The sequence below is a fragment of the Molothrus aeneus genome, chromosome 18 (genome assembly GCF_037042795.1).
Source record: "Molothrus aeneus isolate 106 chromosome 18, BPBGC_Maene_1.0, whole genome shotgun sequence".
Taxonomy (NCBI): domain Eukaryota; kingdom Metazoa; phylum Chordata; class Aves; order Passeriformes; family Icteridae; genus Molothrus; species Molothrus aeneus.
In genome coordinates this window covers 3,471,909-3,484,583 of record NC_089663.1, presented here as the reverse complement: position 1 = coordinate 3,484,583, position 12,675 = coordinate 3,471,909, and the positions used below count along the sequence as shown (strand labels likewise).

Genomic DNA, 12,675 nt, shown 5'->3' with positions numbered 1-12,675 from the left:
TTACCCACCATGCTGGCTGTGACCACCCCAGCTGACAGAGGAGAGAGAATCTACGACCTTGAGGGAGAAAAAAAAAAAGCAGCAAAAGCTTTCAAACAAAAGCTTTCGGAAAGTTTTTCCCTGCTTGCCACACTGCACTGCTTTGGGGGTAAAACAGCAGGGTTACACACAAAGGAGCTCCCAGAGCAAAGCAATGGCTTGGCTCAGAGCAGGACACTTCAAGCTTACTCTCGCTGCTGCTGGCTGAGAGAACTTTGTGTGATGAGTGTGTCTGCTCTGCTCCTCAGGGCTGTTGCAGAGGAACTGCTGAAAGGGCAAAACACAAACGAGTTTGGCAGCATTAAATCAGCAGCTCTTAGCAAGCCACCCTCAGACAAACCCAGGTGTGGGCAGGGCCAGGCTCTCCCTGGAGAAAAGGGTCTGTTCACACGTGAAGCCACAACTTTCAAGTGACAAACTCAGCCAACGTTGCAAAGCTGGGCACAGAGATGGGAAAATCAGTTATACATAAATTAGAAACAAGTGGGGAAGGAGGTAAGTCACTTTTCAAGAACAAAAGCTACACCTCTCAAGGACTTTGAGGTTTTGCCCCACAATGCTCTAAGAGTACATGAAACTGCTTATGAGGCATGAAGCAGGTGGAGCCTGAACTAGAATCCTTTCTTAGACAACAAAGTTGCAGTAACCAGGAGTTACTTCCTGCCACACCCTAGACCTGACAGCTTTTATATGGTGTAGCTCAGACTCTTCCTCCTGAGTTCTCTACAGACCAAAAGGAGATGAGCTGTTCTGAAAAAAAACCCCAAATTTATTCTGATTTTAAATTAGATCTTTGTTTCACCTGAGAGCCCTCACTATCAACACAGACCTGGCAACAGCCACACATTCAGGTTATGTTGAAATTTGGAAAAAGATGGAAAATAGCATATTTGAAAGAGATCCTGAAGTAAAAAACGCAGAGTGCCTGGAAGAGTAATAGAATGAAGACATGGAATAGTGATAAGAAAATGTGACAGTGCTGAAACTTGAATGAAAAAACTAATTTCAAATTCACATTTTGGAACTCATTGTGTTTGTAAGGTGGAGTCTGACCTTAGGGAAATATCAGCATACAAACAGTACCAGTTTTAAGCTGACTGTTCTAAAAGATGCAGCAGAGAACCAGACCTGGCAGCAGATTTTACACTACAGTTCTGGTCCATGTCCTGACAACTGTGCTGTAAAGCACGCCCTGGTCTATCACTTTTTTGCCAGCATTTTACCTCTTGCAAGAAGGTTTCTATTAGTCAATTAATAAAATAGTTATTTTTGACAACTTTCCAGAAGAAGGGGCAGGCAGTGGGGCAATCTCACTGCAGGACTTTGTGTCTAGTTTATTAAGGAGTTCAACAAAGAAAGCATCAGCAACTGTACCAGACCCAATGGGGGCAGGATTCCAGGACCTGCACAGTCTCCCAAACTCCAGAGGACCCAAAGCCCCCTGTGCAGCTTGATCCTCAAGCAGAGGGGACACATCAGCCTGGAAAGACAAGGCCCAAAGGTCCATCTGTGCAGGGAGGGCCCACAGCTGAGCAGCCAGGTAGGATCCATTTCTAACCCCCCTGAATGGTTTGAGGAGGGAGAGCTGAGGGACAAAGCTTTGCAGCTTTAACTTACAGCTCTTAGTACAGTTAAACTTCAGTGAACCTCTGCCAAGTACCAAAATCCTTTTCCTGCCATCTGAAGGGGCAGCAAATCCCTTCCAGTGCAGTGGGTGCTCACCTGGGTGGGGCTCAGCACAACGTGAGGGGCAGAGACAGAGGGCTCAGTAACAGCTCACTCCTGGTGCAGAAGGGCACAGAGTGCAGGGAGGCAAGACAGCTTAACAAGGAAGACCAGGCTTTTTTGGGACAGCTAAATTAATTCTGATTAAGTATTTATCAATTAGAACTTTCTCCAGAATGTTTCTCTTAAATGTAGAAATTGTTCATAAAGACACTTAGCAGGCATGGCCTAAAAATGCTGCTGCAAAACAGAGAAAGACCTTGTATTTTAATTCCAGAGGAATTCCAAAGAAATAATTCCAAAGGAGGGAACTGCTGTGAAGCTGATGGCACCTGAGCTGGGCACAATTGTCAGGTAGGTGCAAAGGCTGGGCAGGTAAAGCTGCAGAGAAGTGGATCTGAATTTGTTATTCCACTGCTTGGAACCTCTCAGCAAAACAAAAGCTACCAAAAAAGCCTTTTTTATTTGAACACCCACCTCAATATTTTATACACCTCATGTTTGAGGTATAGCTCAAAACTGGTGCCTTTCTACTGTCCCAAGCAATTCTGGGACCTAACACCTGGCATGAACAGAAAAAGCAGAGATTCTCAATGAAGAACTATTAATTGCATTAAAAAGTGAAATAGTTACAGTTTACAGTTACCTGAGAATGAGCCCTGCAGGCTCAGGTAGAGGGAATGCTTTCAGCTAAGGAAAGAAAAGAACTCAGGGGGAGTGTGAGAGAGAGAGAGATGAAGTCCCAACATCCCCCCTGCCACACCCACCCACACTTGCACCCCTGCCCCCCAGCAAAGGCTGAGCTGTTTCTTACTGTTTATCCTGGGCCATTCCAGCTGTCTTGGAGCTGCATCCCAGCCAGCTCAGAGGCATCAGGCCCTCTGCCACCCGTGCCAGACCTGCCTGAGAACAGAGGAAGGAGTTCATTAATGACATGAATGACACAGCACACATGTGGCTGGACAGAATTTCCTGCCATGTCCCATATGCTCTTCCTGTACCACCCAGCAGCACTGAGAGCTTCAGGTGTTTGACCAAGCCCTCGCTTACCTGGAACAAACCAGTCCCAAAGTCACCTCAGTGCTCAGTCAGAGTCAGTCTCCAACATTCCTCCTCCTCCTCCCATGCCACTGACACTGCCCAGCATCTGTCACCTAACAAGAGCTGGGAGCTCTCAGCAGAGCTCCCCAAGCCCCACTTGGCAGAGTACGTGAAAGGAAGAAAGTTTAGTTACCTCAGGGAAACCTTTCAGTCAATAAAATAACAACTGGAACTGCTGGTTTTAAAAAAGAAAGAATAAAATCCACATTTGAACAGGCTACAGGTAGAAAGCAGTCAACACACAAATTCCAACCAGTCACAACAGTAAAGGACAGTTTTTCTTTTTTCTTTTTTTTTCTTTGAGGGGCAGGGGCATGGAAAAATACAGCACACTAATGAAACAAAATGCAAAAAATACAAAAAAATAGAAAATAGAAAAAATGTATTTACAAGTGATACATTACTATGATCAGAAAGCACAAAGACAATTGCTGCTATAATACATGCACTGGTCAAGAAGGAACTACTAAAAACCTGCAAGGGAGCTGTTTGTAAAAAAAATATCAAAGAAAAAAAAAAAAAGAAAAAAGACACCCCCACCTCCTCCCCCCTCAGACACACAGGGCTGGGTTTGAACGTTTTTCTTCCCTAGTTTGCTACATTGATCAAATCAAATATCCCCTAAAGTCCATGGTACAACCAGTACAAATACTACACTTGGTTTTAAACTGCAGGTTCAGTTGTAGGAGGGGGGAAAAACAGCAGCTCATTGTAGATCCATATACATAAAGCCAGAGTAACTGCGCTACATGCTAAAAATTACAGCAAGCCCCTGTCTGCTACACAGCATGATCTTAGCAGGTTTTCCTTTTTATTTATTCATATATATATCTATATGTGTGTATATATATATGTATAAAAATCGTGCCCTTTTTCACTGCAATATGACATCTGGGTGGAAATGTAACTTGTTACAACAAATTTTATATGTATACTGCAAGAAGTCACTCAATGTCTGTGGATTTAATAAGTAACCTCACACCACAGGAAATATTTAATAAATCAAAAAAACCCAATATTGTGACAGAAGACCTTCTGTCTCAGTTCTTTTCAAAACCGAAGTCCTGCAGGAAACTGGTCCCAATGTCCACGAGGGGTTCTCTGAAGAAGCCTCAGTTTGCTGAATTGTTTTGTGTTTAGTGTTCACAAGTTTTTGAACGACTTCAAGCCGTTTTTAGTTTCAAGTCTGTCTCTTCCTCTCTCACAAAGGTAATAGTCTGGTACTAATCCATCCGAGTGAGGAAAAGAGGAAAGTGGCTGCAGTTGCACAAAGGGTCCCCAATTCCCCATCTGCAGGGAGATACGGAGTCACACGGAGCTCTGGGATTTCAGCTTTTGTTTCTTTCCCTCCTTTAATACAAAGTCCTTTCATACGTGTCCCATCGCTGGTACCTTCCCAAGTACCAGCCAGTCCAGCTCAGGAGACAACAAAGCCACAAGTTAAAGTGAAAAGGACCAAGGCAGAAGTTCAGGTCACTTCCTGTCCGTTCCATCATACTTCCAGGAAACGGGAGCTGCTGGACTTGGAGTGGAAAGGCTCAGACCACATGCGGCGTAGATCGCCCTAGGCAGGGAAACAGCACAAGGACCATGCCCTCAGAAACACTCAACTCTGCTTAGAATTCACTTGTTGAAATGCACACAGAATTGCAAACACATCTTAGAGCAAATCTATTCTTCATCTGTTTTACAAATTACAATAAAGACGGTAAAAATAAATCCTTTCCCTGTCAGGCCAGAATGTCTTACTTCTAGAGCAGATATACCCAAAATAGGTTTCTGACGGGAAGGAAATAATTACTTAGGTTGAAAATCCTGCCCTTTCTTATGTTCTGCTCTGCAGAGTGCTAGATGTGTGCTTCAGCAACAGCCCTGGAATAGGAAAGGTAAATTTTACAATTTCTGTTCCGAGCAGGTGACTGGGAAGAGGCAAGCAAGGTTCTGCCTCTCCAATCACTGTTCAAACCTTGTGCATGTGGTATTTCATGACCAACAGGACAAGGACAAATTCACATATTCAATTAAAAGAAAATTTAGTATTTCAGAATTTATTTAGATTAGAACTACTGGTACTTTATGTGCATTAACAATCTTCTATTTCAGGAACCCATCTCTCAGTTGCTCAGTCCTCTGAAATGAAGAGTGACCCGACACAGCAGTGGTTACTCTGTGCTGGGCCAGGGCTGCCAGGGACACACATCCCCCCCTGAGAGCTGCTCCCAGTGCAAGGACACTGACCCTGCTGCCAGCTGGCCCAGAGCTGCCCACGTGCCCTCCCCTCTTACCTTTAAATAGGCCATGGTGAGGAGTGGCAATAAAGTGAATGGTACCAAATAGAGCAGGGCAGGCTGGGCTGCCCGGTGAATACGAGAAGCTACTGTTGCAGTTAATAAACCTGTAAGAGAAGAAAGTCACTATAAATATCTTCAGGTTGCAGGTGGATGTTCTCAGCATTTCATCCACTGAGGCTCCCTTCACCCCCTTTCTGAGAGACAGGTGAGGAAAAGTTACTTCTCTGTGCTTTGCTTTCCCTGAATGCAGTTGAAACAAAACAGTGAAAAATTATTCTGTTTTAGTATTAGTCTGTGTTGAGCCACTTGGTCCAGTTCTGAATCTCAGACTTAAGTCAAGAATTATTCAGACAAAATACAACAAAAGGTGAAGGGGGGAAGCTGATTGCATTGCACTGAAATGCTGCTCTTGAGACTGTTGGTCTGTGGCCGCTGGCCCGAGCAGTCAGGGCTCAGAGGAAGGGCTGTACACATCAGGAATGAATTTCCTGGACGTTTGCCAGAAGGGAACGTAGGGGGAAGAATTGAGGTGTGGGGGAAGGAAGGCTGTTGGTAGGAAATTATCTTTCATTTTCAGCCTCAGAAGGGCCATGGGAGGTCAGGATATGCACATGCATGCCCTGACTGGAGGGAAAAGCCTATTTTGTATTAGGCAGGAAAGAGCTGGCTACAGCAAATTATAAACAGCATTCCAGTTGTACCTATTGATGATTTTCTCTATGTACTACTATGTCAGGATCAGAATACAAAAATACAGGAATTGCCTAGGTGAACTGCTTAAATTTGCTATGTTCAATGCACAGCATAATTCATCTGGAAACTTCCATATTTTTTCCATCACTCAGGTATTAGCTCTGACACTTTTTATGCCAGTGAAGCTAAGTGCAAGTGCTAACAAAAGCACACTGATATTCTCTTTCATCCTCTAAATAAAATACAACAACTACAAAAAAAATCTTGAAGATTATAGAAGGGCTTTTCTCCCTAGACCATGCCAATAAACACAAAGAGAGGAGGATTAAAAAGAACATAACCAAGCATCCTCTCAAAGCCTCTTTACACTTGCTTTCATCATCTTTTAAACCTACTACAATAATCCCACATCTGCTCACTTAGGCAGCTCTTAATATTGAACTAATTACTCACCTACAAAATAGCCAATAAGTGTGCAGTGAAAGTAAGAGACCTTCTGCATCCGCCCAGAGATGTTCCCTGGTCCTGGGGCGCCGCAGGAATCGCTGTTGGCTTGTTTTTTGTAGTTATCGTAGCGCAGGACGAAGCAGAGCAGAAGCCCTGGCATCACAATATCTCCAATCCCCAGCATGGAGAAGTGGCTGCCTGTGGAACTGAAGAGGAACTGGAATTGGCTTCATGGCCAAAACAAAAGGTGACAAGCCCTGGACTCCTCCACTGTGGTTTTGAGCTTCATTTGGCACAGCCCCTCTTTCTACTGGCAGACTTGCACATTGCCGGCTAATGAGGTTTTCCTCAGTGATTTCTTCACCACCTCAGCTTTCACAAACCCATTTGGTTTTATATAATAACAATAAAATTATTAATAATAAATATAAAATAAATTATTAATATTATAAATAATTTTGTTTTAAAAATATTATTTTAATAATAAAATAATTTATAAAATTATTAATAATAAATGTAAAATAAAAAGAATTCTGTATCCAGAGATGACATTACTCCAAACCAGTTTCCTTCTCCCAGCAGTGTTTAAGCTGGTTTTGCCCTTAAATCACTCAATGAAACAGATCCATTGGCCCAGTATTTCAGTCCTCTCCCTCCTCAGCACTGATGGAAGGGACCAGCTGGCCCTTTGATCTGACTGTTCATTACCACTGAAGTGCATCTTCATCCCTGTGCATGCAGGTCTAAAACAAGACACCACACCCATTTTGGACATTCAGACAAAACAGAAAACTTATCTTGCCAGATCCCAAGAAAAGAGCCAATTGTGAAAAAGATTAAGAACTAAAGTTATTCATTATCTTAAATCCAAGATATTTTTCATGAAAAATTGTTCACTTTGTCAACTTTGTGATATGAAATCACAAAGTTGCAAAGTGAACAATTTTGGTTTTATCGCTGCAGATAATCAACTTCTAATCTCTGTAATTTCAGCATGCCAACATCTAAAGAAACAAGAACAGAGTAATACCCCAACAAAACTTCCTGCCTGCCTGCTGCTGCACTGAGCTTACTGCCCCACCAGGCCTGGGCATTTCTGCTGACAGATGAGAGCCACCAGGGAGCCCCTGGAGCAGGGACGTGTGGAATCATCTCCTTTCGGCACTGTGCTTGCTGGGTAAGCCACCCTTGCTTAGGTCAGTTTCCAACCCCTTCCCAATCATCTGCAATTACACAGGAATTCAGACTGCTCTGATGTTATAATGAACCTCATCTCTTTTGGTTTTAAGTGTGAGGTCACACTAGCAATCATCAGGCTGCAGAACTCTCCCAAATGTCAAGAAGTGCATCCTGCTCTGAACAGGGCACCTTTACCCCAGTCAGGGTCCTTCTCCATGAATCAGCCAAGTGTCCAGTCCTCACTGCTCACCATATTCCTCTTCAGCATGAAGAGGGAATGACTCAACAGGGATTTTCCAACAGAATTAGCACTACTAAGTGTATGGAGGGAAAACATTTCTCATGTACTACAGCAGCAGAAGCTTTTACCTTGGGAATACAAGTTTGCCAGGCAGCGACAGACGGGGAACGTCCCTGCCCACGTTTGGTCCCAGGTGAAGTTTCCGGGATAACACATCCAGGGGGTTGTCAGCTGGTTGTGTGGCCACTTTCACCATAACATTGCTGTTAAAGATGTAGGCAGAAAAAAAGACCTACAGAGCGAGGTAATCAGAAGTTACAAACTGCAATTACACGGCAACTCAAGCTGAATGTATTTTTGCTTTGCTACTCAAGAAAAGAAAGGCTATTTTCCTTATGATGACAAAAGGCAAAATGTATTTCGAAAATTCAGATAGAGCTTTTTACACTATTAATCCTCAAGAATAACTGGAATATACTTTTTGATATCAAGATATTGATTAATATCTTGGGATCCTTTGGCAAAGAATCTGTCTGGACAACAAGCTATATAGTGTGGGATGACAAATGCAGATAACAGCACCATGAAAATGGAAGGAATCTGCAGAACAGAGAGGAGGTGAGCATGGTGCTCACTCATAAACAGAATGAGGCAGCTCTTGTCTCCAAGAGGCTTTAATGCTACAGCCCATCCCACTGGAACCTCTGTTTGCCAGAGCAGTCAGTGAGTGCTGCCCTGGATCAGTGCTTGGTGTTATGCAAAGGTAAAACAAACCCCTCTTGCTATTACAGAACACATCCTGTCAGGTTTCCTGTAGAAGTGCACTAAGATTTTATGCCAACCTGTCTGGCTCTAAGTGCACTGGCATTCCTGTTCTGCAGATTTCACTGCTAACCAGAGATCAGCACGTGTGCCCTGTGCCAGTGTGGGCACAGCTCTGTGTGTGTGGGAAGTGCTTGTTCTCATCTTCAGCCAGCTTTCAAAATCTGAGGTCCAAATTCTGGGGGGTTTTTAATAATATGCAGAAGTCAAAATATTCTAATCTTATTTATGCTTTATTTCAAATAATTAGCAAGGAAATAGTTCTGTATTCTGTTGTAGAACTCAGCATCTCAGAAGAGAGTGGTGGAGCCAATCTTCTGGCTTTGCAAACTTCCTCAACGTCCTACCAGTACGATTCATGTAAAACAGGCCCAAGGCTGATTACAAATCCAAAGCATAAAAACAGTTTTAGCAAAACCAAACACTTACCCAAAAGACATCATAAATTAATAACCCAGAGAGCAGCAAGCAGGAAACCTTCAGGCTCGGCAGCCGGACAAAGGCAATCATTGCAACACACAGGCCCATAGCCAGAGCTACAAAGGGCAAGACATCAATGGTTCATTAAAAACAGCAGAACAAACAGAAAACACCAATCCCAAAGCAGTATCTCCCCTCCAGAACCCCAAAGAAGCCTCTGTTTGCACCTGTGCAGCTCTGCATGCACTAGATGACTGTCTACCATTTCCAGACAGTGACATTCTTCTTACCAGGGTTAAGTCAAATACCTTCAGTAGCCAACTGCACACACATCCCCCTGGAAGCAGAGATCCCTCCACAGGCACAGCCCCCTGTTCCACTCAACTTCCACCACCCAGCACAAAGAAATGTTTCCAGATCCTCTGTCCTAGAGACTCCATCTCCACTGTACAACCCTGACTACCCACTTTAGAACAGAGGCAACAAAACAGCTTTGAATTCTCTGTGCCCCAAACACAAACCTCTACTTTTCCTGTATTGTTTTTTTAAGAAATGCATAAAATAAATAAGATCCTTGATTCTTAATTCAGAAAGGGCACAGTTACGTGACTTGTTAGAACTTGGTCTGACAAAAACCCACTCAAACCAAACTTCTGCTTGGGCAAGACTGTGCAAGACTGCCTGAATACCATGAAACATCATCATTGAGATATCTGGGATTTCCCAATAACCAAAATGTGTTGTGTGAAAGCTTAGGGGAAAAAATATGGGTAAGTTTTTTTCCTAATTCCTCCTAAGGGTGAGTTTTCAGCCAGATCAACGAGCTAAATAAGATACAGCTCAGATTTTTACTCTGTACCAAGGGGAATTTTGTCAGGGTAGGAAGGTTCGATTTTAAACAAAAACCCAATCTTCACATTTGTGTCATTGCCTGCTTCTTTGAGCCCAGCCTCATCTACCAAGGATACTCAACTGACAAGTGAATGCATTTCTGCTGGTTAAAAGTAAATCCCCAAAGAAATACTTACAATAAAACAAATTCTAAAAAATCTTAAAAAGCAAATCAGCTTTCATCTATGATATCAGTCTATTTGTGAGGAATAATGGAGCCCTGCTGGGATCAGATTACAGTCAATCACGCAGACATTTGTCAACATCTCTTTGTCTAACATGACATGGAATTTTTAAGAAGTTACAATCTCATTTTTGCCAACTGGAACTGCAGGGGAAGCCAATTCACTATGCACATGCCCAGCAGTGTGACAGCTGGACTCAGCCAAAATGGACAAATTACCCTCTGCATTCTCAGGCTGTACTGATGGGGCTGTGAAGCCACCAACCACGTGTATTTCACCTGAAAGCTGGGAGATCTTCCATCCACTCACTGGAAACACATCCATACCCACTCAAGGGATAAACATGCCCTGGGCTCCTGCCAGCCTGGCTGCCTGCAGTGCCTGGGGCTGCACCCCAGCAATCCTGCCAAGCCCACCTTATCTCCTGAGACCTGGCAACCTCAGCACAGCCCCAAGAGTCACAGCAGCGAGTTCTGACAAAGCAGTGGGGTCACTGATACCAAATGTACTCTGAGTCATGCTGCACAACTCTAACTAGCTACAAAATGTGAGCAAATTACTGAGGTATAAAGAATTTGACACAGCAAAGCAGCAGGAAAAGAATTGCATTCAGTAATTCGGTATAGCCCTGAGTTACAGACTTCCTCAGCAGAAGAGCAAATACAAGGGAACAGACTGTTTTAAACCAAAGAGGTTTCTCTAAAGCCAGTGTTAATAATAGCTCAAGCAAGCCTATATTTAGGAGAGGATTTCCAGGTTATAATTAATGAGAAATGGAAATACTGTAACCAGTGTGAGTTTTATCTACTGTTCACACACTGCATTTCTCTCCCACTGAAATGAACACAGCCACACGCACAAGGCATCAAACTAAGCAAATACTGGGTAGAAAAGAAGATGGAAAAATCCTTCAGCTGACAGTGAAACACACATGCTACTAATTACACAGTTTTGTAAATGCTTTAAGAAACACTGGTAAATTTATAAAACAAGCAGGAATGCCCAAGAGCAAGTACCAGTAAGATGGGCCAAAGTGCAGTCAATGGACTTCTCTAAATGGAAGGCAGCTTCCCTATCCAAGCTCATGCATAGTGTTGACAAACGATATAAGGCAGATCCTCACTGAAATATACTTCAAGTCATTAAAAAAAATAGCCAAAGATGAGAGAAAGACAGAAAAAGAAGTAGAGCAGCCACACAACCAGCAGCTCTGGTGTGGAAGTGCTGGGCAATGGGTTAACAAGGCTGAGTAAGAAAGCACTGGAGGAGTTAACTATCAATGAACAGAATAAATTAACTCCAGAGTCGCTGCAAACACACTCCTTATGGAACAGGGATATTCTGAGGATTAAGAATATTCTTGCATATGTCATTAGATTCTCTGGCAGCTTTCCAGCTCTGCTGCATCCAGAGCAGGTGAAAGCTCCAAGATGCTGCTGGTGCAGAGTCTGGTTTACAAAGCACTGTGTAAGCTGGAGAGGCTTTAACTTTCCCCACAGGCCACCAGGTGAAGCTCTGATCTGATGAAAGTGTATTTTAAAAGAAGGGAGTAAGAACACAGCCCAATTGCTGCAGCAGCTCCTGGGGTATCTGTGACCATGGCCTTCACTCTGTGGCTACAGATATTCCACACATCCATAGCATTCCTGTGGTACACCTCCAGCTCTGTCCACTATTTAGGAAAGCTTTCATTTTAACCAGGCTTTACCAAGGAACAGTGACCATCCTTGGTGATTCTGTCACCCAACAATCTGCTCTGAGAAATGAGCATTTCAATACCTATAAAGGTCATCATCCAGAAGAACCCTCCGGAGCCAGCACGGGCTCACTCTGCCCTGGAACACATCCCTGCCTTTAGAACGACTTCAGCCAAGGGCTGTGAGGGCAGGGGCACGGTGGGATTTGGGCACTGAAGGCTGCTCCAGCAAGAACCACCGCACCCCGATTTCGTAAGGACTGGCAATTACCAAGAAGTATTCCCGTGTTCCCTTTCACACCGACAGAATCAATGCACAGCCCCGAGGAACAGCCAGGGCTCTCCCGGTGCTGCTGCTCACAGGGAGCACCCGCCCCGTTCCTCCAGCTCCTCCTCCTGCCCCGCCCGGGCCATGAGCAGCACGTTCACAGCCCCTGCTTCAATTTCTGCCCACGGCCAAGCAGGGGATGCTCCCGGGCCGGGCTCAGGCAGCAGCTGCCAGCGCTGCCTTAGGGACAGGAGCGCTCGGCCGGGACGCGCTGCCCTCCGGACACGAGGCCCCGGCATCTCCAGGGCTGAGTCCCAGAGAAGGCAGAGATGATGGGATCCTCAGCAGCAGCGCAGGATGAGGACTGAAGCTCCAGCCTGTTTCCCTGACAAAGGCCAATAAAAGCTATTCCCTGTTTAGTGTCACTGGCAAACACTGATTTAATTGGATTTGAACAAATGACAGGAGGATCACCTATATAGTTCAAGTTCCCTTAATGAACTACATAAAGTAATTCAAAGTGAGACAGCAGCAACACAATTCAGTAAATCATAAAAAGCCTCCAAGAGAAATAGAAGCCAGACACCACTCTGCAGCAGCAGCTCAGAGCTCTGTAGATGAATTACTGCAAAGTCCACCATGTCAGACTGAAGCACTCACAAAAATAACTATTTTAA

General features: G+C 44.1%; 1 protein-coding gene across 1 annotated transcript in view; it reads right to left on the bottom strand.

Moving 5' to 3' along the window:
• Positions 1-3,130: 3,130 nt before the first annotated feature.
• Positions 3,131-12,675, bottom strand: part of SPPL3 (signal peptide peptidase like 3) — a 55,982-nt gene continuing 46,437 nt past the window's right edge. The window contains exons 7-11 of the mRNA XM_066562504.1: positions 8,968-9,074; positions 7,845-8,008; positions 6,303-6,502; positions 5,151-5,260; positions 3,131-4,429 (exon numbers count right to left, since the gene is read on the bottom strand). Coding sequence (XP_066418601.1) covers positions 4,358-4,429; positions 5,151-5,260; positions 6,303-6,502; positions 7,845-8,008; positions 8,968-9,074 — 653 coding nt within the window. The 3' untranslated portion in view covers positions 3,131-4,357. The remainder of the gene's footprint in view (positions 4,430-5,150; positions 5,261-6,302; positions 6,503-7,844; positions 8,009-8,967; positions 9,075-12,675) is intronic.